Source organism: Tetrao urogallus, assembly GCF_951394365.1.
Source record: "Tetrao urogallus genome assembly, chromosome: 12".
Classification (NCBI taxonomy): domain Eukaryota; kingdom Metazoa; phylum Chordata; class Aves; order Galliformes; family Phasianidae; genus Tetrao; species Tetrao urogallus.
In genome coordinates, this window is record NC_136825.1 from 4,499,472 (window position 1) to 4,525,428 (window position 25,957).

The following is a 25,957-nucleotide window of genomic DNA, read 5'->3' on the forward strand; positions in this document are numbered from 1 at the left end:
TGCTGTCTGTTTACATCTAATGCTCTGGGGGGTACGTAACAGCTCAGTGTCCCTTCAACATTCAAACTAATAGGCAGCAGACTTTTTTCATCCCAGCTAGAAGCAAATGATTCTGAGGCACTCAGATCCTGCAGAAGACAGAAGGTCTGCAAATATCTTGATCATAGCACAACTGTGATCCGAGTTAGGAGATTTTGTTTTTAACCCTCAGAGCAATGGATTGCATATTATTGTGGTGTTTTTATAAGAAATTTTCAAAGGGTTCTCAGATTAATTTCACACTCTCGTGAAACTCCTATAATACTTGTAAAACATTTTTTTTCATTGTGTCTTTTCCAGTTCTGCCAAAAAACGACCAGAACCTCCTTATAACAACAGCAATATATCCACCTGAGTGTTAGGAGAGGCTTGTGAATCCTCTTATTGAAATAATGACTCTGACACACAATTCCACGCATTGCTATCATAGTAAAAACAGATTTTTTGTTTCTAATTCCAAGAGGAGTGACACAGGCTTGATGGAGTTTCTTTCAGAAAGGCTTGTGCAATTGCATTTTGATATCTGATACCTGAAAAACAAAACAGTTCCAGTGAATGGAACCTCACACTGTTGTATACAATCTGCATTTCAGAATCAAAATCACTTCTGGAGTTGTTTGGCCTATCACAGAAATTAGGCATGTATTTAAAACTGGACTTGGGCTTCTTTTGAGTACTGTTTAAGTCTGAGGTCAAGAAATTTATTTGGTCTACTCCCAAATTTAATTTTTAAGATAGTGAAATACTAACAGTAACTCAGAGATTGTTATTAATGTCTTGCTAACAGATGGTGAGCTTTGCCGTGAATCCCTTTTTCTCCAGTGACACCAGTTTTGACATCAGTGGAACAGTGGGAGGTCTAAGTCTTACTGGTCTGGATGGCTTGATCATACCAGTCAGCAATCTTAAAGAAAACATTGAGGTAAACTCACTATTTTCTATCCCTCATCTCTCTTCCGTTTACAAGCTGTCTTGAATATTACTGTCCTATTTGACTACAAATGGTGGAACTGTATTCATTTCAGTATATAATGGGTGCGTGCATTTGTGATGGAGTTATTTTTGTGATATGAAGAAGGAAATGACAGATATTTCTTAGAAAAGAGATGATATTCAATTAAATGGTTGTGACAACGATAACGGTTGGGGAAAACCATTCCAGATTACAGTGACCTTGAAACACAATGTAATGTCTGATTCAATACCCAACAACTGCGTGCTCATATTGCTTACGTTTGGGATTCCTAGCCCATTTATAAACTGACATCTAGGCAATTCATTTATGTACTTCATGTGACCACTATTTCAGTAATAATCTCAGCTTTCTGACTGAAGATGACCGATTTTGTGATGAATCTATACAGGTTGGAAAAAGACTTTTCAGAAGTTAGCTGACAGTATCATGAAAAAAATTTCAAAGAAAATATTTTTGACAGCCATACTTATAGAAAAGATTATCTAGTGTGTGGCTGTACCTATAGAAACTCACAGTGCTTACAGATAAGTAAGATGCTGGTCTCTATTTGTATTTGTCTTTCTGTTTAAAACCAGATAATATTACCAAGGCATTCTGCACCCCAGGAAGATAGAATTCTGTTGAACCTGAGCAATTTTAGCATTTTCCAAGTAAACATCACCTCAGAAAACACATCAATAGTGATTCAGCTGGAATGTGAACAAGACATTCCACTAATACTCTACTTAGGATATGGTTATCGGCCAAATGAAACTAACTATGACATGAGAAGTCATCTGTTCTATAAGAAAACTACTGGAGGTAAGACAGCATGTTAGTGATGAGTTAACTTTTGCATTCTGGGCTTATGTAGCCAAAAGACTTAGCCCTGTACATGTTCACTACTGGGAAGTTGAGGGCATTCAGTACGGATATCATGGAGTGCTCACCGACAAATTTATGGCGTCATTATGACCACAAATTTGCAGAATGAGCCTGACATCTAATTGGAAAGAAACTTCTCAAAGGAGTTTCAATTTATTGTGCTTCAGGAGCAAGGAGTGGGATGCTTTGAACAACGAGTTGCAAAGGATTATTTGGTACCTGTTTCTTTTATCTTGTTCAGTTTATTTATTATATGCAATATAGCTGTATTCAAAATACACATTTCCACATGTACATTGAAAATAAATATTTTTGTTCGAGGTGAAACAAATACCTGGGTTCTTAGCCCTGAAGAACTCATTTTTGGAGAGGGAACTTACTATTTGATGGTTTCACAAGACATGGGAATGGATTCCACTGTCTATGACGGGCTAGCTATAGCTGTCACTTGCTTTGCATCCCGCTGTGTATTTTGGGATGAGCAGCAAGGGAACTGGAACAGCTATGGATGTCAGGTAAGTAGAGAGAAATAAAGAAATCTTTATATTATATATGCCAAAGCCAGCCCCCGTGATCCCCATTGAATTCATACCACAAAATAACATAATTCTCAGATGTTTTAGTAAAATGAAGAAGTGAGATTTAATCCACTATGACTAAATTTCAAATTGCATTCCCATTACACTTCTTGGGATGCACTCCTACATAAAGAGAAACTCAGCTGTTCAGACAAGTTTGTATCATATTATTAATGCCTTTTTCTGGCTGGACATCAGAATTAATATACCTAATAACAACTTGTTCCTGTACAGCAGTTCTCTGTACTAACTCACCATTCTCAGCACTGTCTTCATTTGTTTGGTAAGTTATCCAACACTTTGAAACAAAATCTTCTATCCAGAGTTTTTTTCTGGTTTTCAGGTAGGACCAAAAACAAATTCTAGAAGCACACAGTGTCTCTGCAACCATCTGACCTTCTTTGGGAGCTCCTTCTTTGTCGTGCCTAATGCTGTTGATGTTAGCAGAACTGCACAGCTATTTGGTACATTTGTGGACAACCCCATCGTGGTGACCACAGTAGGATGTATCTTTCTGATATATGTGATTGTAGTTATTTGGGCCCGAAGGAAAGACATCCAGGATGATGCCAAAGTAAGTCTTGCATTAATAAAGACTGAAAGTATGTAGGCCAATTGCCTTTTTGACTGTCCTGCTTTAACACAAGTCTTCATCTAACCCTAACCATTCACACTGTTCAGAAGATGATACGTTCCTACCCACAGCTTTAAAGTATCTATACTTACAGAGCTGCTAATGCCCTGTTTGTATCATGTCACTCTGCAGGCAAAAATCACAGTGCTGGAAGACAATGATCCCTTTGCTCAGTATCGTTATCTTGTGACAGTTTTCACAGGACATCGCCGTGGGGCAGCCACAACCTCCAAGGTATCAGCTGTACTGTGTAGTAAGAGAGCTTTGCACTCATTTAGAGAACTGGAGCAATAAAGGAGCACCCAAGCTATTGAACAGCACAGCTCAAATGCAACTTCTAAGCTAGACAGTGGGCAGAGTGTGTCAGAGGAATAATCACATATAGGATTCTGAGATGAGTGATCCTTCATTTCGCTATCTTACTCTGCAGGTGACACTCACTCTCTATGGACTAGAAGGAGAGAGTGAGCCACATCATCTAACTGATCCTGAGACACCAGTGTTTGAACGTGGAGGAGTGGATGTTTTCCTACTCTGTACCCTCTTTCCTCTAGGGGAATTGCAGAGTATTCGACTGTGGCATGATAATTCAGGGGACAATCCATCCTGGTAAGTGCATACAAGGAATAATAAAGATTCAAAAATATGTTTACAATGACAACTGCTTTCCTTTCCTAGCACTTGAAATTATTCTTTCTACAGTTCTAGAAAGTAAGGACTAGTTTTGCCTTTATTTTTTTCCCTGGATGAATAGATCATATCATGGTCTAAACTGCAGGACAAGGAATACTTCCCATATGCAGTTTATACTACAAATTGATTCTGAGTTAGTGCAAGACTTTCATCAAACATGCTATAGAAAATATTGCATGAAACGAAGGCACAGTGATCAGATGGGAGCTGTAACATGCTCTGGATCAGGTCACCAACCTAAGTATTCAGAAAAACATTATTTTAGGGCACTCTGATGTATGTTCTGTGCCTCACCACTCAGACGCAGCCAATGAAGTCAGAGGTCAGACTTTGTCCTCCATAGTTCTGCTGAGTCCTGAATTTCATACCACTCAGTTACACGTGACTGTGCCCTGTATGTTTTCCCACCAGGTATGTGAATCGAGTATTGGTACATGACCTTGTGTGGGACCAGAAATGGTACTTCCTCTGTAATTCCTGGCTAGCAGTTGATATTGGAGAATGTGTCCTAGATAAAGTGTTCCCAGTAGCTACAGAGCAAGACATGAAGCAGTTCAGGTAACTTCTATTTTATGCCTTTTTACTCCTAATAATCAATCTGGAGAAGCGAGTATGCAAACATTAACTCTCTAGACAAAAAGAAAACAGTGGGGTGTTTCCACTGCTCTGAGAGGGCTCTGAATGAGGAGAAGAAGGATGATTAACAGTACCTGACTATTACCCTAACAGTTACATCAGACTAGAAATACTGATGTTAAAGAGTGCTTTAATGAGACATGTGGAAACCCAAGCATCTTGTCTTCAGTGTAATTTCCCTAAAAATGTATATAGAAACTGCTCGTGATTATCTTCACCACCATGGTGTGGCCAGAAAGAAAGTACATGAGAAGCTATGACCATTCTATGTAAATCAAGCCATGATATTTGATTTTTTTTTCATAGTTAATATGTCTTCTGACTATGCCTAGCATGAACAGGCCAGGACCCTGAAATACAGCTTTATTCTTTCCTCTCCTTCCTAAGCATTCGTTTAATTTCCCCCTCTTCCTTCCCAGCAACCTGTTTTTCATGAAGACCTCCAAGGGTTTCCAGGATGGGCACATTTGGTACTCAGTTTTCAGCCGCTCCCCACGAAGCTCCTTCACGCGAGCCCAGCGCGTGTCATGCTGCTTCTCACTGCTGCTCTGCACCATGCTGACCAGCATCATGTTTTGGGGAGTGCCAAAGGATCCAGCTGAGCAGAAAATGGATTTGGGTAACAATTGTTTTCATTACTTGCAAATGGAAAATACTGGAAAATAGAGAGACAGCAGAATCTAGAAGAGGAACAGTTGAGCAAATTGACTTTTTCACGAGACAGATCTGATGGGTGCTGAGGTTATTTTTATTCCTTTGGCCTGTTTGATCTTGACAGGTAAGATTGAGTTCACGTGGCAGGAAGTGATGATCGGCTTTGAAAGCTCCCTCCTCATGTTCCCCATCAACCTGCTCATCGTGCAGATTTTCAGGAACGCGCGGCCCCGGCCAGCCATGCAGGGCACAGAGAAGAAGCCAGGAAAGAATGTCCGAGTGTCCCCAAGCCTATCTCCCGCCCCACAGCTCACCCCAGCCATCTCGCTCACTCCAGAGGATGTAACAAAGGTAAGCGTCTGTGGTTGCTTCCCGGTGGGTCCTGCACTGCCCTCTGCTGTCCTGCGCTACTCGACGCCTCCAGTTTAAGAGCAGAAATCTTCCCTGCCAGAAGACTTTCAAATTGTCCGGCACGATGAGCCAAATGTGCTTTGGTGCAGAACGCTCAGTTACTCACCTATACTGCCATGGGATGAGCAAAGGGTTATCCACTTTCACAGTATATTCCACATGTAGGGAATCCTCAACTTCAGCAAGATTAGCCTATGTACATTTCATCCCCTTGCACAGTGATTAAAATCACTGTGTTCACTGAGTTCAAAGCAAACATCAAGCAAGACAATGAAGAGAAAAGGTATCATAGACCCTGTCTTCCCCAGCTTAGGCCCACAGACAGGTCAGCTGCATTACTGAATCCTGAAAACTGAATTGCTGAACTCATTGAAATCTAGCTGTCATATCCAGCTGTTATATCCAGCCCTATAGGATATGCCATCCTTACCCATTTTAGCAATAGATGCAGCTCCCAGCCAGTGGCACCTCCTGACCACATCAGCTTAAGTCACTGCAGTCTGAGTCATTGTCATATTGCTGCTGTCTTTTCTAGGACATAAGAAGAATTGCTAACTCGCTCTTTAAAGCCTTGAAGGCTCCATCACTGACCTCAGTATCAGATCTTGGAAAATCAACTAACATCAACATGCTTTTGGCGTTGGTTGAAGATGTCATTTGCCAGCAGAATAGAGCTGGGCAAGAGTTTTATGATGAAAACAAAAAGAAGGATGACCCTGTAACTGTCACATTAGGTCCTATGGATATACAAGGTAAACAGCTTAATGTGACACGCTTACTGAAACCTTTGAATTGAAATTGATGGTGACTCTGGATGGGATGACCCAAGCTTTTACTCAAAGGCAATTACAGAATCACAGAACAGTTGAGGTTGGAAGGGATCCTCCAGCAGAGTCAACTGGAACAGATTGCCCAAGATTGCATCCAGTTGAATGTTGAGTATCCAAGGATGGAAAATCCATAGCTTCTCAGAGCAACCCCTCCATGGTGTCCAGTCACACCAATACAAAAGTTATTCTTGTGTTCAGATGGAATTTCCTAAGCTTCAATTTGTGCCCATTGCCTTCTCCTTTCACTGTGCACCTTCTACCACCCAAGTAAATACACTGAAATCTCTATTTCTTTTGCTGTAGAATGAAATGTTAGCTAATAGCCTTATCAGTATCTAATTATTAACTATATATTATCAAGACCCACAAATATCAGTTTTTTTGTCCCGTTTATTTTCTTCTTGGCCTTGTGCTGCTGCTGTTCCTTTCAGTCCAACTTGAACTTAGGCACTGGTTCAATTTCAATTAAATAATGTGAGCGAACAATCCCACTGATTTCACAAAGACCTACTTAGAATCATAGAATCATAGAATCATAGAATCACTAAGGTTGGAAAAGACCTAAAAGATCACCCAGTCCAACCGTTCACCTATTCCCAATAGCTCCTACTAAACCATGTCCCTCAACGCAACATCCAGTCTTTCCTTGAACACCCCCAGGGTCGGTGATTCCACCACCTCCCTGGGCAGTCCATTCCAGTGCCTGACCACCCTTTCTGAAAAGTAATACTTCCTCATGTCCAGCCTGAATTTCCCCTGGCGCAGCTTGAAACCATTCCCCCTGGTCCTATCACTAATGACACGAGAGAAGAGGCCGACCCCCAGCTCACTACAACCTCCCTTCGGGAAGTTATAGAGAGCAATGAGGTCTCCCCTGAGCCTCCTCTTCTCCAGGCTGAACATTCCCAGCTCCTTCAGCCTCTCCTCATATGGCCTGTGCTCCAGACCCCTCACCAGCTTCGTTGCCCTTCTTTGAACACGCTCCAGGGCCTCAATATCTTTCTTGCAGTGAGGGGCCCAAAACTGGACACAGTACTCGAGGTGCGGCCTGACGAGTGCTGAATATAGGGGAACAATCACCTCTCTGCTCCTGCTTGCAACACTGTTTCTGATGCAAGCCAGGATGCCATTGGCCTTCTTGGCCACCTGGGCACACTGTCGGCTCATGTTCAGCCGAGCATCAATCAATACCCCCAGGTCCATTTCCTCTACGCAGTCCTCCAGCCACACCGCCCCAAGCCTGTAGCGTCGCCTGGGGTTGTTGTGGCCGAAGTGTAGGACCCGGCATTTGGCCTTGTTGAAACTCATCCCATTGGCTCCAGCCCAGCTCTCCAGCCTGTCCAGATCCCTCTGTAGGGCGTCGCTACCCCCAGGCAGATCCACACTTCCAGCCAATTTGGTGTCATCTGCGAATTTACTGAGGGTGCACTCGATGCCCTCATCGAGGTCATCTATAAAGATATTGAAGAGGACAGGCCCCAGCACCGACCCCTGCGGAACACCACTCACGACCGGTCGCCAGCTGGATTTGACTCCATTCACCACCACTCTCTGCGCCCGGCCCTCCAGCCAGCTCCTCACCCAGCCAAGAGTGCACCCATCCAAGCCTCGGGCTGCCAGCTTCTGCAGGAGAATGCTGTGGGAGACAGTGTCAAAGGCTTTGCTGAAGTCTAGGTAGACCACATCAACAGCCTTTCCTTCATCCACCAGATGGGTCACTAGATCATAGAAGGAGATCAGGTTGGTCAAACAGGACCTGCCCTTCATGAACCCATGCTGGCTAGGCCTGATCCCCCGGTCACCCTGCACATGCCGCATGATCTCCCTCAAGACGATCTGCTCCATAACCTTCCCTGGCACCGAGGTCAGGCTGACAGGCCTGTAGTTCCCCGGATCCTCCTTACGACCTTTCTTATAAATGGGAGTCACATTGGCAAGCCTCCAGTCATCTGGGACCTCACCAGTCAACAAGGAGCGCTGACAGATGATGGAAAGCGGCTCGGCTATCACCTCCGCCAGTTCCCTCAGCACTCTCGGGTGGATCTCATCTGGCCCCATCGACTTGTGACAGTCCAGCTGGAGCAGTAGGTCTCTGACTGTTTCTTTCAGAATCGCAGGGGGGTTAGTGTGCTCCCCGGCCGAGATTACCAGGTCAGAGAGAGGGGTATCCTGAGGATAACTGGTCTGACTTTTAAAGGCAGACGTAAAGAAGGCATTCAGAACCTCCGCCTTTTCCTTATCCTCAGTGGTCACATTCCCAGCCTCATCCAGCAAAGAGTGGATATTCTCCTTTGTTCTCCTCTTACTGTTAATGTATTTATAAAAGAGTTTCTTATTTCTTTTCACACCAGCAGCTAGGTTAAATTCAAGCTGGGCTTTTGCCTTTCTGATTTCACCTCTACACATCCTAACAACTTCCCTGTATTCATTTTGAGTGGCCTGTCCCTCTTTCCACAGGCGGTAGATTCTCTTTTTCTCCCGGAGCCTCAGGAATAGCTCCCTATTCATCCACGCCGGTCTTCTTCCCCGCCGGCTCATTTTGCAGCTCAGGGGGACTGCCTGCTCCTGCGCCCTTAAGACTTCCTTTTTGAAGAGCAACCAGCTCTCTTGGACCCCTTTGCTTGCTAGGACTGAATGCCAGGGGACTCCCCCTATTAGTCCCCTGAACAATTCAAAGTCCGCCCTCCTGAAGTCCAAGGTAGCAGTATTACTATTCCCCCTCCAGGCTCCACCGTGAATCACGAAGTCTATCATTTCATGATCACTCTGTCCAAGACAGCCTCCAACCTCCACATCTCCCACCAAACCTTCCCTGTTTGTGAACAGCAGGTCTAGTGGGGCAGTTCCTCTCGTGGGCTCTCCGACCAGCTGTATCAGGAAGTTGTCCTTCTTTTTGTCTTTTCCATGAGCATTCAAGGATGGAGAGTTCAAAGGTAAATTCTTTTCCTGCAGAAAAAATAAGAAGCCCAAGTCCTGAAAAGGGAATGTGTGAGCGACTGAAGTGCAGCGATTACAGCCGTTGCTTGTACATGCAACTCCAGCAGGTAGAGATGGAGCTCGAATTACTGGGGCCCCATAAATTTCAGATACCTCAGAGTTATACTCAAGCAGTTCGGCAGGTTCAGCACATGAAGAACCTCCTGCAGAACCAGATTTGCACGTCAGCATCCATCACTGAGAGGTAACCTAATTCTCATTCCATTTTCAGTGTAAGTAAATTCAGGTCATGAATTCAAAAGCAGTGAGTTGAAAATAATTACTACTTAATATGTTGTAGATAATCATTATAATAGCTGTAGAAACATGCCTTACTATTATTCTATTGTAGGAGCAACAAAGAAATTTCAATGCAGTGAACTACACATAAAAGCAGTAATGACAGATCCTCACTCTCTGTCACTTTTGCTTTCAAAACTGAATGTTACAGTGCAGTGCTACATGGCTGTAAAGTGCTGAAGATAATCACTGAGCTTTGGAAGTCTCTCTGGTCTCTAATAATGCATGGGGAAAATAAAATGAATAAGCAGGCAATGGAAAACCTGATAATTAAGTAGAAAGAATTGAAAACAATACCACTAATTATCTCTCTGACCTTTGTGGTGATCATGAGATGCATCCAGCACCTAAAGGCACTCATGGTTGGTTTTCTTTGGTCAACATTTCTACTGGAGTTTCAATAACGCATGAGAAGCAAGTAAGAACACTGTATTTCTTTTTATTTTCGCTGGTGTCTGCACACTTTCTCGTATCTTTGCCTGCTGTACTTTTTGCCATCCATATATTCTGTGTAGTTACATTAGCTAAAAGAAGAAATTAGCTAAAAGAATTTAAATCACAAAATGTTGCCTACAGTCACAGAACTTGAAGAATGTGATTTTGGTTTCTATTCCAGTGCTGAATGATTTTTTCTCTTCTGGTTGATTCTGAAGGTGGTCACTTACTCCGAGCTTCTCTGGTGATGAAAAGAAAAGTTCTTCAAAAGGGCTGCCCTGGTGGTTTGTGTTCATTGCTTGGTTCCTTGTTGCAGCCACCAGTGGTGTATCTGGGTTCTTTACCATGCTCTATGGGCTGCATTATGGTAAGGAGAACTCCATCAAATGGCTGATCTCCATGGCCATCTCCTTCTTTGAAAGTCTTTTCATCACTCAGCCCTTAAAGGTGAGATCCTCAGAAATGGAACCACTGGCCAATATGAACTCATTCTGCTATCATTACAGGAAAACAGTAGCTTTAAAAGAACCACAGGATTTAACATCTGAAATTGAAGTCGTTTTGCCCTTAAAACAAAAGCTAACATGTATTACAGAGTTCTGTTGTCATTTGTTGGCATTACATTCGTTTCATCTCTCATTTTGGTAGAGTTTAATAGTTGACGAGGTGACCAAAGAAGATACGTCATACAACAAAAGCAGTTGAGTTAGGGTTTGTGCACTGTTTATAAGCTTCAGCTGCACAAGTTGCACAAAGCCAAAGGACAGTTGTTCTTCTACAGTAGCTGTACCAAAGTGGTGTGTGCCAAACCCTGAGCTTCATATATTAATGGGCATGCCATGAGTCTACAGCTAATTCTTGCAGGTGCTGGGATTTGCTGCTTTTTTTGCTCTGGTTCTGAAGAAGGTGGAACATGAGGATGAAGAAAACACTGCCATTGATGGACCTTTACCTGCACCAGGTAACTGTCTGTAAAGTGAGAAATTATTTAAAAAAGTGAAATGATTTTTGAATGCTTTACGCACCAATATGTGATTCATAGTGAGGAATTCACTGGTTACCTTTATACACCTGAATGGGCAGAGAAAGACACCTGTACCTAAACCTGACACGCTGCTCAGGACCTCAATCATTCCCCAGTGTGCCTTACCATACTGCTTCTTTAAGTGACATCACCTGAATTTCTACGGGAAAGCATTAAGTAGAAGTATTTCCTTACAGTGGCCAAAGTGAAAAGCAGGATACAAATGATCTATTGACTGATTCCAGGTATTATTGCTCTCACCCACAGGCGACTCAAATCCTCTCTTTGGAGCCCGACGGGACAGCAGAAGCAATATTTACCAGCCACCTCCTGCAGCTGATGTTGAGAAAATGAAAATCAACTGCATGAAGGAGCAGAAGGCATTTGCCATAATCAGAGAAATCCTGGGTATTACTCATATGTAGTTCATCTTGTTTTATTCAGCCGTATTCATCAGGACTTTTACATCAGTGAAAACATTAAACACAAAATTAAGCTACTCATTCTGTTCAGAGCTGTCATTATTGCTAATGTTCAGCCAGCCTCCATGCTTATTTTCTCAATCACTTCTCAGATTCCTACTTGTGTTTCAGATGTGATATGCTTAAACTTCAGCACTTTGACATAACTTGTGTAAATTCATTAGCACTAGTCAGTCAGATTCTTGCAAAGCATCTCTTTAACCTAATAAGTGATGACAGCAGTAATCATTCAAACAATCTATTTGAACGGCAGTTCAAAATTCTGAGATCACATGTACTGACTCTTCTTGTGTTGGTTGTTTTTTTTTTCCAGCCTATCTGGGGTTTTTATGGATGCTGTTACTGGTTGCCTATGGGCAAAGAGATCCCAATTCCTACTACTTAAACAAGCACATTGAGAGCAGTTTTTCAGAAGGATTCCGTGATGTCTACAGTTATGAGGATTTTTTCACGTGGGCGAAAACTACTTTAGTAAAAAATCTTTATGGATCATATAAAGGTGCAGAGACAGTTTTGATATCATCTTGATTCACTTCAGCTTGCCAGCTTCTGAAACATTATCTTTTAAATCTATCTCCAACTTGTACATGCATATTTGACTGGAGGAAGACACTGTGACTGTGTAAAACTAATGTGAATTTTCATAAACTGAATACTAGTGGATAACAAAAGCCCCACATCACGACCCCAAGTACCACCTGGCCTGACATTTTCATTATCTTTAATGCAAAACTCAAGTTTTGCACTGAGTTTTTTGATTTTTCACATTTTACATTACCCATTCCAGGTACATGTCTCAGTTTCAATTAAGCTTCTTTCCATCGCTAAGAAAAAAAGCAGAATGGCAGATAGATGGCACTATAAAGCTTTCCATCAGGAGAGCTCTGCATTCTGTCTTAGGTCACTGTGAGGGATAATTATACAACATCACTATGTTTCCATCAGTCCATACCCATTAACAAACATGAGCCATGTTCAAGCTCACATTTTAGAGCACCTATGAGCATACAATGGCATGGTTCACTCTTGGACATGGCACTAACCAGCTGTGATCAAGTGTGAGCACTGCACATGGGTACTCTGCTCCAGGCAGGTCTCTTTTCTCCTGCAGACCTCTGTTTCCTTCTCTATAAAGTCAGGCAGGTAATGATACTAAACTGTTGTCTATGGATGTTTTCCAAGAATTCAGTTTAAATCAACGCAAGCACTATTTTGCTTACAGTATTGTTGTGTTTGGTTTTTTTAATCTATAGGAAAATGTTAATGCATATCAGAAGGATAAATGAAAAGAAGAAATATTAATCATAGTTCTGTATTTTCCATTTCCCATTTAGGGTTCATTACAGATGGGAACTCCAAGCTGGTGGGCAGTGCTCGAATTCGCCAAGTGAGAGTGAAGGGAGACACCTGCCCTATTTCAGCCACCCTCCAGCGTGTGATTCAGGAATGCCATGCTCCATACTCCCTACAAACAGAAGACACATCAGACTATGGAGAACACTGGAACACTTCAGTCTTTGACATCTCCTCAGACTTGAGCTCAGCCTGGCACTATCAGAGCCAGACCAAATTGAGAGGGCAGCCCGTCTGGGGCAAACTGGCCTTCTATGGGGGAGGGGGATATGTGATTCACCTGGGAACTGATCCTCAGAATGCCTCCAGGTAAAGCTTGCATCCTGGTAAAATATCAGTGAATGTGCTGTAGTTGACAATGGTGCTCTTTTCTCTGTTCTATTTAGGATTAATCTCAGATTGAATTCTGAATTTTGCTACTGTGGATTATGCTGAATATTGAAGATATTACTGTGATGACTTCAGTGTACTTTATATTCTTATAATCTTTCTCCATGTTAGATAACAACCAGATCAAAAATTATAACCTGTTTTTCCTAATTGCATGCGTGGATTCCATATTTACATAGCTGCAGAAATACATAATGCTAAAGAAATAGTAAACATCTTACCTTGGGTGTGCTGCTTCTCTATGAAACGATGCACTTCTATCCTCTGTGTGATACAGTGTATGATACTGTATGAGTTATCTCACTGGCTTTACATTTTTTGGCAGGATTCTCCAGTACCTTTTCAACAACGTTTGGCTAGACACCTTCACAAGAGCAGTGTTTGTTGAATTTACAGTCTACAATGCCAATGTGAACCTGTTCTGCATTGTAAGCCTGATGTTTGAAACCAACGCTTTAGGTGAGAACCTATGCCCATATCAAACCACAAAACTGGGCTCATTTTCTTTTCAGAATGAGATTCAGATTTGTATCTGCAGTCCTTCCTGTTTCAGTTAACATCTGTAGTCTAATCCAAACTCAGTCTTGCTGGGATTAATATCATACTGCCACACAGAAGGGCATTAGCATCCCAAAAGCCACTGACTGTCCAAAATTTGAAGAAACTTTCAAAGAACATTTACAGGGCTACTCCTACAGTCGGGCTTAAATCTCAGTATAACTGGATTCGGACTGACACTGATGTGAATGTGCATATGGAGCTCTTATTAATGAACTAAATTGTTTGAATGAAAACAGAAGGATGTAATTATTACAGCACTGAGCTGACCACCGTTATTTTCCAGGGGCCTTTTTCACAAGTGCAGTGCTGCAGAGTGTCCGGCTCTACCCGTACACCAACAGTCTTCACGTTTTTGTTGTTGCTGCAGAAGTAATTTATTTCCTCTTTATCGGGTACTACATGATCGTTCAGGTGAGATACACTGGAAAATCCTGCTGACAGCATTACCTTTTGTCTTTCATTTGTGAAAGCTTTAGCTCAGTAGTTGATTTCAGTAGTGCTGCTGCTGACTCGCACCAGTGGAAGACTGAATCAGATCGTGTATCTTCATTAAAAAGCAAGAAGGTGACGTTTTGTTTGGCAGGAATGTCAAAGATGATGAGAAATTATGATGTGCAGAATTCTGCTTTATTGTGGAGGACAGAGACCTAATCTTGAGAAGTTTACTGTATGATATAGTGTTGGGCTGCAAAAGTAAGGCTCTGTTTTCACAGGGAAAACTGATGAAGACTCTGAAATGGAGATATTTCCACAGCAAGTGGAATCTCCTGGAGGTGGCCATTATACTGATTAGCTGGAGTGCCCTGTCAGTGTTTGTGAAGAGGACAATCCTTGGGAGCCGAGACATCAGCTACTACCAGGAGCACAAAGAGGAGTAAGCAATAACCCTAGGAAGAACTAACTGAGCTCCTAGTTCCCTGGCTGCTACAGGACATCCAAGCTAGTAAATCATCTGCTTTATTCTTTACCATCAAGAAACATAGGGCAGAGGACAGCAATATTTAACATGAATGGAAAATAATAGCATCTGCTAGAAAATGGCCATAGAAGAGCAAGCTCAGAGAATCACAGGATAATTTAGGGAAGCAAAGCACAGTCATGTACAGCTGAGCTTTTTGTGTGCACACAGCAGGGAGCAGAGACAGAAACAGCCAAGCAAAAGCTCAAGTTAGCTCTCCACTGAAAACAAGTTCAGAGTGACTGGCTTTTCCAGAATGTATGCATTCCCAGGCTTCTGTGTGATGGTCTAATACATCTTTTCTTTGTTTCTAACAGCTCTGTAAGCTTCAATGAAACAGCAAGAGCCGATGCAGTTCTTGGCTACCTGATTGCTTTCCTCGTGCTTCTCTCCACAGTGAAACTGTGGCATCTACTGAGGCTCAACCCTAAGTTACACATGATCACCTCCACTCTAAGGAGAGCATGGGGTGATATCTCTGGATTCATCACTGTTATTGCAATCATGTTTCTCGCCTATTCCATTGCTGTGAGTATGACTGTGGTTTCCCTTGTCTTCAGTCTGCATTGAGGCACTGCCAGGTTAAATGAATTGTTTCTGAATGGGGAGAGCAACGTGTCTTTGAAACGTAAAACTGAATAAATCTGCCTGTCTAAACCTTACGTTAGAAGACTGGATTCTAATTCTTCCATATATGTGAAGGCAGTTAAAATATCCACCTGCTTCTTTCTTTGCAAACTGAAATTCTGAAATTCAGTACAAAAATCAAAGACGGAGACAACAAACAAGCCAACAAAAAAGGATTTTCTGTGTGTCACAGGTGTAAAGTACACAGCAAAGTACAGGAAAAGTCATTTTTTGAGTAAAGCTCAAACTGGGAAGAGTGCACAAAGTATGATTTTCTGTTCGTCTTCTTTTTAGGTGGGAAATAATTATTTTTATGCCTATCATAGTAAAACTCAAGATGCAAATAAAATATTATTTTCATTCTAATGAGATTAAATAATTATTGGTCTTTTTTAAAGGTTTTTTTCCCAACATAAATAATTCTATGGTTCTTAAATCCAGGATAAAATGTCTTATAGCTCATGCACACCTCTGTAGACAAAGCAAACAAACAAATAGAGAAAAAAAATCCAGTAGAGCAAAAAGACAAAAAAACTTCATGGCTGATGATAGACTGGAAGAGCTTTCTCTGAATTATCAGTCATCAGCTGATTTGCAGCAAGGACTCTGATTATGATGCAAGATATGCCTTCTTTCCTTTGCAGACAAACTTGATATTTGGCTGGAAGCTCTGCTCTTACAAAACTCTCTCCGATTCAGCAGAGACCATGGTCAGTCTTCAGCTGGGAATCTTCAACTACGAGGAGGTACTCCCTCTTGATTTTGAAAAGTTCATCACAGTGCAATTAACACCTCAGTTTTCATATATGCTTTGAATCAGCAAATAGAAGGACTCTTGGTTAGTGCTAGACATGAATCGTATTTTGCAAGTGCCACAGCCTCCTAAAGGAGCCCTCATTACTCGTTCAAGCAATAAAAAAAGCAGTGAAATATATCTCCCATCCCAACCTAAACATTGGTAGATTCATAATGAATATTTCACTGAGAAAGCTGCTTACATTTTAACTGGGTATGTTACTTACTGATTACGGATAAAGTTTTGAGCAGTTTTCCTTAGAGCACTACAGAGATATAAATATGTAAGTGATGTCCTGGCATTTACTCTGAACACGCACCCGTCACTTCTCAAGAAAGACAACACCTTCCACAAGGGATCTTCATTACATTTAATTTGTTATTACTGACTTTTTCACTGGGTTCTTTCAAATATCCTTGGAATGACTCTCTATGTTTTCAGACCACGAATCCAGCAGGGTAAGATCAGTAATTGGGCATAACGCTTTTCAGCTCTACATCCATTCAAGTAGTTAATCCCAAAAATATACTCCTATGTTTTTTAATTCCTATGCAACCCTTACTTGATACGTTCCGTGACAGTCTGACTGGACTTCTGTGTAATGACATTTTAAATAAAAGCACACAGGGATTTTATTTCTGCTTTGAAAGCTGGGACTTGACCGAGCTGCAGCTGGTACTTATGTGGCTAAACAAATTTACAGGTTTGTCAGATTTCACCTCAAATTTCCTTACCAGTGCATTCAAATGCAAACACTTAAAACAACAGCAAAACACAGAGACTGCCCACATGAATGTTTCATATGTATGAAATATTTCATCTCCTTTGTACAATACTGTATTAAAGCCCTAAAGTAAAAGGAGAAAATTTATCTATATACATATGATATATAACTATAGCGTTATTTATTACCCACAAGGACTTTCAACGGGACAAACTCCTAACTGTGTGATAGCTGCTTGTACATATGCTCCTTTTTAAAAATCAGAATGTCATGTCTTACCTTATTAATCCTACAGATCTTGGACTACAATCCGATTTTAGGTTCCTTCTTAATTGGATCCTGCATTGTTTTCATGACGTTTGTGGTGCTGAATCTCTTCATTTCAGTGATTCTGGTTGCTTTCAGTGAGGAGCAGAAGCACTACCAGGTGTGTTCATCTCAGCTCTCCTGCCGTTCCTTAACATTTGTTGTGCAGAGCTTACTCATGGCGTAGGTATTCCACCACCCGATGAAACTATGTAAACTCGGTCCTACTTTTAAGAAGTCAACATTTACTCATAAAGCATGCTTCAGATTTTCCACAATTACACTGTCCATTCCTGTTCAGATGAGTCTCTGTTCAGACTTTAAGAACTGTAGCCTGGCATTCACATGCTAAATCCAGAGCCCCAGCTCCATTGGAATCAGTACCAAAACAGCTACAGAATTGATAAGGACTTTACAGCTCATTTTAACAATGTCACCAAGCTCCTGATCTGTTCAGGTATTGATAGCATTTTGTGAAATCCAGGTTGGGTATAGGGAAACATTTCTTCTCAGAAGGAGTGGTGATGCAGTGCCACAGCTGCTCAGTGAGGCTGGGGAGTCAGCATCCCTGGAGGTGTTAAAGAACCATGGGGATTGGGCACTGAGGGATGTGGGCAATGGGCAGGTAGGGGTGGGTTGATCTTAGTGGCCTTCTTTGACCTTAATGATTCTGTGATTCTATGACCTGCACAGCAGTCAGCTAGTGAACTCTGGGCTCCAGTAGCTACATTTTCACAGCCTTTGACAGAGTCAATATTTCTTCAGCAGCATGCACACCCTCAGGCTACCTGAGACTGGTGAATGCAGCTGCATGGTGTTCGGCTTTGGAAGCGATCCGTGCTCTGCCTAGAGTAAAAATTGACCTCTATGGTACGGAGTGCAGATCTACTCCTGCAACTCTCTCTACCTCCAGCAGGAGCTGCATCTGCTCCTGGCCTGCCCGCCTGTTGACTGATCTCTTGTCCTTATTTCAGGCTTCAGAAGAGGAGGAAATCGTGGACTTAATGCTCATGAAACTTTTCGGTTTCTTTGGGATTAAATGTAAGCAGGAAGAGAAGACGGGCTGTAACGATCAGCCAAAGCAACCCGTCAGCAATTAGTGGACAACCGTAACGAAAAGCTGCTTTGTTAGCGTGCAAAAGATCGTCCTTTGTAACTGCCAGCTGTAACGGCCACTTGGCTGTTGTGCTTCTGACTAGAACGCTGTACGTAGCCTTCAACAAACTCTTGCAGACTGATGCTTTGTAGCTAAAAACTCGCACGAAACGTGAAATAAAGCATCCCATGCGCACCGCCTGCGGGCTTTGCACCTGTAGTGATTCAGCACCGAGCGTGCGTCGCATCGCTCGGCTCACGGCGCTCGCTTTCTGCCCAGCATCCCTGGAAGACGGCGGTGCGGTCAGCGCGGTGCCGGCCCCCAGGGCCGTTATCTCCCAGGGCAGCGCAGGGCCGGCAGCAGGGCGCACGGGGGTCTCGATCCCACCCCGCTCGCTGCAGCCGGACGGCTCCGCGCCGCACCGACGCGGCGGCCCCGCCTGCCGCGGGGCTCCAACGGCCGCCTCCGCCATGAGGCGGGAGCTCGGCGCGGCGCCGCCCCCGCCCGAGGCCGCCGGCAAAGATGGCGTGGTTGGCGTTGCGGCGGCTCGGGCCGGCCCTGGCGCCGCGCTGCTCGCGCCTCTCGTTACGGCCGCGGGTCCCCGCGGCGCGGAGGCTGGGCACCGGCTCGCTGCTGCTGTCCGGTGAGTGCGGGAGCGCCGGCGTGGGCCCGGCGGCCGCGGGGAGGTGCCGCTCGTCCTCGCGCGGCGCAACTCGGCGCTCTGTGAGGAGCGGAGGCAAATCCTGCGGGTGCCGCTGGCTGCCCCGGGCGCGCAGCTGCGCGTTACCGCTGAGCTCTGCGGCCGGGCGCGAGGTCTGCCGGGGCTCCTCTGTCCCGGGCGCGGCGCGTTTAAATAGCGGGCCTGGAAGGACACCGTGCACAGAAGCGCTTTGTGTTGTGTCTTAGCTGCCTCGTGCAGGCGGGAAGGGCAGAGCTGCCCGGGCAGGGTGCCTCAAGATGGCTGGAAGCAGCAGTGCTGTGCCGTGCTTCTGGCAGAACCTCCGCGCCGGGCTGCTGATGCGCTCCCGATTCCCGGTGCGCAAAGACGAGCGATCCCTCGGCGGGCAGCAGAGCTGAGCCGTGCCGGAAGGGAAGCCGGGATCGGTCTGAGCGCTCGAGTGCAGCCGCTGAGGTGTGGAGGTGTGCGTGTGCTGTGAGCTGCTGTGCTGTGTTCGTGCACTTGAGCAGCAGGTGGTGTCTCGCAGGTGTCCATTGCCGAAGTAGAGGCAGGTCTGAATTTAGGATGTGCTCGTTAAGCTGAAACCAAAGCCGTGCTGAAATGAATGAAGCTGGAGTACGAGGAGATGCTCTTGTGGCAAAGAACGCTTGCGGAAGAGATTTGCTGTGCTCTGACATTATTTATGAATATATATGAGCATATTCCTATATGATATATATATTCATCTGTTTTGATTTCTTTCATGTGCCAGTCACGTAAGCTCAAAGTTCGAATTTTGAGATTACTTATTAACTCTTTCTCATTTGACCTGAACTTTACTTACCGTGGGTTTTGCCACATGGTTAGAATTTCTCATTTTAACCTTTTTCTTTGTGAAAAATATCCTACAAGAAGCATACATGCATTTCAGACTGCTAAGAACGTGTCAATTTCTAACAAAGCAGTGAAATTTTTATCTCTTGTCTTTTTCTTCCCTGTAATCTTGCCCTTTAAAACAAATCTTACACAATATTATTGTCCCACATAGAAAGGTGCTGGCTGGCTCCTCTGTGATGTGCATAATGTTAATTAATGTTCAGTGGGGGCTTGAGGTTCTGCGTTCTTCTCTGTTCTCATGGTTCATTACTCATTTCCAATCAAATCCCTATTACCTGGGGGTTAATGCATTGACCTAAAGCGATTTGGTTTCTTCTGTTCATTAGAACATGTCCAGAGAGATTTATGTAGATATTAATAACGCTAGATGAAATTCTGTGGTCTTTTTATTATTATTTGAGCGATGCTGCATGGGGAAATGCATTATTAGCATTTTACTCAGTCTGTTTTGTGTGCTCTGCTTCTGTATATTGTGCTGCCACAATAAATACGAATGTAAAACTTGAGCTGCCATAAGAGAGAGACCATTTTACCTCTTCCACACATTCAGCTCTTGTAAATGGATCACTATAAATGAAACATCTCAGAATGGTACTGACTTAGCGTGAGGATTTTAACAGACCTGAAGTGAGGATTTCTGCTTTTTGTCATATGCAAGCCTAAGAAATAAGGCTTTCTGGAAGTTGAATTTCTTTAGGGGGTGCAAGGAGCCCAAGAGGATTTGGGACCCAGAAGGAGGGCCCAGCTGTGCTACTTTGGCACGTATCTCCCAGGAAACTCTGTTTAAGTTCTTCCCCAACTTGTGGAACATCCCCTGTGTGATTGGAGGGGTGCAAGAAGGGAGCGTGGAGAAGAAATTTAAAAACTGAAGAAAACCCAAAGAACTGCTGAGGAAAATTGCATGTGAGGAGCAGGACAAAGCAGGCTGGAAGCTCTTGGTGTGATGTATCAGGAAGAAAACTGTTTCAATTTCTTCTTTTGAATATAAAAATAACTGCTGCTGGTAAAATACAGTATGAGCAGCCCTGAGTCCTACAGACCTACACTGTATGCAGAATTGCAGGATTGCTGTGGAAAAGATTTAACAGTCTTACATACGCACATCTTAAAACTATTCAGAATGAGTGTTGTTCTAATAGTATTAACAGCAAATTCTCTTAGGTAACTGTTTCCTGTTTGAATGGCCCTATTAATTTCACCTATACTTATTGTGCCTGATATTATATATATCAATGATGACATGAAATGGGAGAAGTAGATTGTAGAGGAGATGTCAGGGCAGGGAAGGGACTCAGCTGCCCGGCGCAGACAGGCTGCAGCTTCACCTGGTGGCTTTGTTTCATCTGTTGAATGAGATGCTGCAATGCTGACACTGTTTAACTGTCATTAACGCTGGCCTTCTGCCAGCAGCTTCTTATTCCTGGGAAAGAAGCACAATATACGCTGGGAAAGACCTGAAGGCATCATAGAAAAGCTGTTACTGTGAGTGAAGTAAACATGTATGCTTTGGATTTGTATTTTACATTTGAATGAGAACTATTCACTTTCCCCCCATGGTTGATCAGTCTCTGGATGATTGCACGGGAACCAGGAAGGCTGTCAGGCAGAACCCCACAGTGAGCTGCTGCTGTGTCACTACGTGTGTCCTGAGCAGAACAAAGTGCTTCTGCAAATTGCATTTGCTGTTTGGAGTATTTTCCAAGGGGGGGTGTGGGGAAACAAAGCGCCAACCTCAGGGGAAAGCAAAGCAAACCAGCAGGGTTTGTAACTTCAATGTATTGCATTTAAGCCAGCAACTTGCCACTTATTTCTGAAGTTTCAAGTTTGTTTCATTGTAGCCCGCAAATTCACAGACAAGCATGAATGGATATCAGTTGAAAATGGCATTGGAACAGTAGGAATCAGCAATTTTGCACAGGTATTGATCAACCCTCTCTTTTCCTACCCAAGCCTGCAATATTTACTTACCCATACTCTTGTCCTTGCTCTTTGGATAGCTGCTGTTGTTTTATTGTTGTAATTGCATATGCTATACACACAGGATGAGATTTGTGGACTTGGCACTGTCACGTTATTTGAGAAGTGCACGTTGTTTCAGCGTTCTGATAGATTCTTAACCGGTTTAGATCAAGCCTGTGGAAAGCTGAGTGTGATGGAAACTTAACGGTCAGCTGAATTTAAAACTGCATTTATTGCCACAGTTCTGTAGGCCTTGGGAGTGTGTGGCTGTAGTAAGAGGCTGCCATGCACTTTTCAGGTCAGATTCCACTTGAACGTGAATGTGGTGCAATTCCTCTGGCTAAAAAGCTATTCCAAACAGAAGTGTAACAGTGTATATTTCTCAGTATAAAATAGTGGAGGTAGGGGGACCCTTTGGAGTTTTGTTTTGATCTGGTGCAAGCATGTGATTTGGAGTAGCCACAGGCAAATTCAGGATGGAGATTTAGTGCACGTGAAAATTCTAGCATGGGAAGTTAGCAATGAAGTGGAATTAGTGTTAGGACAAGCAGCATTTCCTGTAATCTGCTTTCTGTAAATGCCACCACTGCTCCGTCAGATCTGTGGGCTCTTGTGAAATATGGTACCTTTGCCACTGAAGAGGCAGGAGCCTGTTCCAGTCGAGCTGATTCTTCTGGTGGTAAGGCTCCTGTTCAGTCAGGAAGGACAGGCTGTATGCTTACAGCTCTTGAGCTGCCACTGGAGAGGAATCGCTGCATTTGATTTCAAGTGACATTTCTGTGCCTTGTGCCACAAGGATAATTCCCTAAAACTGTTGGGAACTTTGTCCATCACAACACGTGCTGTGCTGGCTGGTGCTGAGAAAATAAGCAGATGCTCCTCTTGTTCTGCCTGAATAAATCTGTAGATACATGCCTTGCAGCTCAGCCTGAGGGTTATTAACATCATAATAGATAACAACTAATTTGCCATTTGGGTCACTATAACCTAACATTTTGGTTTTCTTTCAAGTTAAGTGTTTAAAAAGTGAAAAATGCACGATCTTTAAATAACATCTGCATTTACACAGCGAGGTGACTTGTTTGCGTTGCTTCTAGAGTTACTGTGTCAGATAACTCCTACCTACAGTTTCTTTATTGTAAGCTTTGATGCATTTGTTTTTCTTTTAAGGAAGCATTAGGAGACGTTGTTTATTGTAGTCTTCCAGAAATTGGGACAAAATTGAATAAAGATGGTAAGTTTCAGCTCTAGTTCTACTTCTAGCTTCTTATCAAAGTTGAATTTTATTAAGTAATCTTTATGTTTGTTAACACCATTACTCATCTGGATGCAAAATAAAAGCAGATATTTCTATGAATAGAGATGATAGCTTTCATTTCGAAGTCTCTGAATGCATGCTACCATGCATGATAGTAGGAAGTATCTACTTTTCAAGATCTTTATTTAAAATCAAACATTTTTAGATATGTTTTTTGTAATACTTTTACCTATATGCTGCTTTAAAACACTTACCTGCTTCAGGTAGGTAATCTTCTGTGTTAAAGAGGTGTGAACATCAACGGCTAGAAAGGAAAAACCTGTCCCTGTTTATACACAGCACTGAGAAAAGATTGTCATTAGCTTCAGGCATTGCAGAACGAGAGTGTAAATGTACTGAGGTGAAGCAGCAGTTTTTCTTCCCATCCTTCTGCATCAGGCTGCTGAGGCCACAGCTGTTATTATCACACTGAATGGTGAATGCTTTACAGAAGTTTTCTGTTTCGGGTTCTAATTAACCAACTTGTAGCGTTATCTGAAGGAACTTCATTTCCACTTCTCTTTTCTACCGCTTGCAGCACTACTCTAATCCCAGGCTTTCCCAGAACGTGCTGTTCTCTGTCTGCTGTTCTGACTGCTCCACGTTCCCCAGCCTCTTTGTTTGCTTATGGTTTAGAGCTGCTCTTGTCTAATGCTGCTCCGGGCCCTGTTTCCATAACTGCATATGAAATAGAAAGGAGAGCAGAGCAGCTGGGTGGTTCCGGCACCCTGCTTCTGAATACTAATGAGTGTTTTCCAGTGAGTGCAATGTAACAGCTGATAGTGCTGCTGAAGAACAAGCCAGCTCCTCAAGTTCTATTTTGTAACCAGATTTGGCATTAAAAAGGTCTACACTGTAAATAGAAGGCTTATTTAGAAGTCTTGCAGCAATAGTTGAATGGGATTCCTTCTAACCCTGCGTCAGACCACGCTGTAGGGCTTTAGCCAATGAATTAGCCAAACACAAGAAATTTCTATTCCTCCTGTAATAGCCAGCTAGCCAGTGCTATGCCACTTCCCTGCAGGACTCAGTGCTGCTGCTCAGTGATGCTGAGTTGGCGACTTCCACTCTTTGATAGCTTTCCTCCCTCAGTGTCAAGGCACTGCTGCACAGACAGGTCATCGCTGCAATGTCTGATTGAAACTCGAGTGCTTTGTGAATTCCTCTTAAAAGTGTGAAATCTTGTTCTGTATTTCAGATGAGTTTGGGGCACTGGAAAGTGTGAAAGCTGCTAGTGAACTCTACTCTCCTCTCACAGGAGAAGTGACTGACATTAATGCTGCCCTTGCAGACAACCCAGGGCTCGTCAATAAATCTTGTTATCAAGATGGTAAGATGTTGTTTTTATCATTCAATACAGAGTGCCACCTGGATGCTGGCAGTGTTGCTTGTGATCACAGATAGGCCTGTCATTCCTAGTTCTTCAAATTTAATGGTATGGAGGCTTAAAATTGACTATGTTGAATATAGTTCAAGCCCAATAAAATTTATAGCATAATAATAGTATTGTAGTCTTGCCTTTGCTGACAACTTCATTGCAGTGTGTTCTTTGCAGAGGTACTGAGGTTTAGTTTAAATCTCTTTCCCTTGGTGGTATTTTTCATTCTTGATTCTGTAACAACTCATGATCCTGGGTGGTCAGGCTCTTTTCCTTGACAGTCCCTTCCTAAAGCCACTGTCAGAGACAGTGCTGAACTAACCCCTCTGACTCAGAAGGCACCTTCAGGTTATTTGTTTGGTTTTGTTGTTGTGTTTGCTTTTAAAGTATTGCAATGCTGTTCTGCTGCAGAGGAGGTGCCCTTAATTCTAACAGTGACAGAGCTCTGTATGAGTGGTGGGACTGCTGTTCCTCGGCGCTGTCGTGGATGAACCCTTGGTGCAGGCTGTTTGCAAGTGTTGTTCTTTTTAACTTCCAAACTGCAGGTTGGCTTATCAAGATGACTGTGGAAAAGCCTGCTGAACTTGATGAACTGATGAGTGAAGATGCTTATGAGAAATACATAAAATCCATTGAGGACTGAGCTGGAATAATGAAATAAACCCATATAAAATATTTCACTGTAGTCTGTCATCGATCACTGAAGTAGAGAATATTGAGTTTTGGCAAGCTGAAAAGTATCACTTATGTTCACATACACATGCCATAAATAATTGCAGTGATAAAATGTTTAACATGTGCACACTTGTAAGGGATTTCTATTCTAGACTGCTTGATTTTTTATATAACTTTGGGACACAGAAAAACCCAGTGCCTCCCTAACCTCCTAATACTTTGACCTAGTTATAGTTGCAAGAATTATGCCAAAAAAACTACGACCAACTACCTCTTTGCATGATTATGTTGGTTTTTTTACTTCTTTACATAGTAAACTGAAGAAGGAAAACATAAAGAACTAATAAATTCAAATAATTCTGTCTTTACAAAGGTATGCTCCTTGTTTTCTGATTTACTGCGCTTTCTTACCATTCAAAACTCTGCACTGATCATTTAGCTAGGTTCTTGAGTGCACTGTTTAGGCTGTATTTTCTTTTGTCTGGACTAAGTAAACACTGCATGTGTCACAGGGAATTCTACATCACGTGCCTATCGTGTGATCAGTAACACTTCAGTAAATAATGCAGTCATGTGTGCCTTTGAGATCATGGACGCATGCTGCTGTAATGAGGACAGACAATGAATGAATGAAACTAAAACTTCAGTTTTGCAAACCAGTAAACTAATTATATTAGACTTGACCTTAATGGCTCCACAATCACATAGTCGACGTTGATGTGACGTCTAAAGGTTTGAGTGGTGCAGACC

General features: G+C 42.9%; 2 protein-coding genes across 2 annotated transcripts in view; both read left to right on the plus strand.

The window, feature by feature from the left end:
• Positions 1 to 17,434, plus strand: part of LOC306950899 (polycystin-1-like protein 2) — a gene marked incomplete at both ends in the record, with an annotated part of 38,426 nt that extends 20,992 nt beyond the window's left edge. Inside the window, 22 exons of the mRNA XM_079541297.1 lie at positions 827 to 961; positions 1,591 to 1,816; positions 2,201 to 2,394; positions 2,801 to 3,031; positions 3,224 to 3,325; positions 3,522 to 3,700; positions 4,196 to 4,342; positions 4,840 to 5,039; positions 5,199 to 5,425; positions 6,021 to 6,237; positions 9,268 to 9,496; positions 10,245 to 10,473; positions 10,891 to 10,987; positions 11,318 to 11,458; positions 11,846 to 12,031; positions 12,867 to 13,194; positions 13,601 to 13,734; positions 14,120 to 14,247; positions 14,550 to 14,710; positions 15,112 to 15,322; positions 16,066 to 16,167; positions 17,237 to 17,434. Coding sequence (XP_079397423.1) covers positions 827 to 961; positions 1,591 to 1,816; positions 2,201 to 2,394; positions 2,801 to 3,031; positions 3,224 to 3,325; positions 3,522 to 3,700; positions 4,196 to 4,342; positions 4,840 to 5,039; positions 5,199 to 5,425; positions 6,021 to 6,237; positions 9,268 to 9,496; positions 10,245 to 10,473; positions 10,891 to 10,987; positions 11,318 to 11,458; positions 11,846 to 12,031; positions 12,867 to 13,194; positions 13,601 to 13,734; positions 14,120 to 14,247; positions 14,550 to 14,710; positions 15,112 to 15,322; positions 16,066 to 16,167; positions 17,237 to 17,434 — 4,002 coding nt within the window. The remainder of the gene's footprint in view (positions 1 to 826; positions 962 to 1,590; positions 1,817 to 2,200; positions 2,395 to 2,800; positions 3,032 to 3,223; positions 3,326 to 3,521; positions 3,701 to 4,195; positions 4,343 to 4,839; positions 5,040 to 5,198; positions 5,426 to 6,020; positions 6,238 to 9,267; positions 9,497 to 10,244; positions 10,474 to 10,890; positions 10,988 to 11,317; positions 11,459 to 11,845; positions 12,032 to 12,866; positions 13,195 to 13,600; positions 13,735 to 14,119; positions 14,248 to 14,549; positions 14,711 to 15,111; positions 15,323 to 16,065; positions 16,168 to 17,236) is intronic.
• Positions 17,435 to 18,865: 1,431 nt separating this feature from the next.
• Positions 18,866 to 25,175, plus strand: GCSH (glycine cleavage system protein H; the record flags this gene model as incomplete). The annotated part of the gene is made up of 5 exons (XM_079541599.1): positions 18,866 to 18,986; positions 21,737 to 21,816; positions 23,028 to 23,091; positions 24,353 to 24,484; positions 25,078 to 25,175. The coding sequence occupies 5 exons, from the start codon at positions 18,866 to 18,868 to the stop codon at positions 25,173 to 25,175; spliced, it is 495 nt and encodes a 164-aa protein (XP_079397725.1).
• Positions 25,176 to 25,957: the final 782 nt, after the last annotated feature.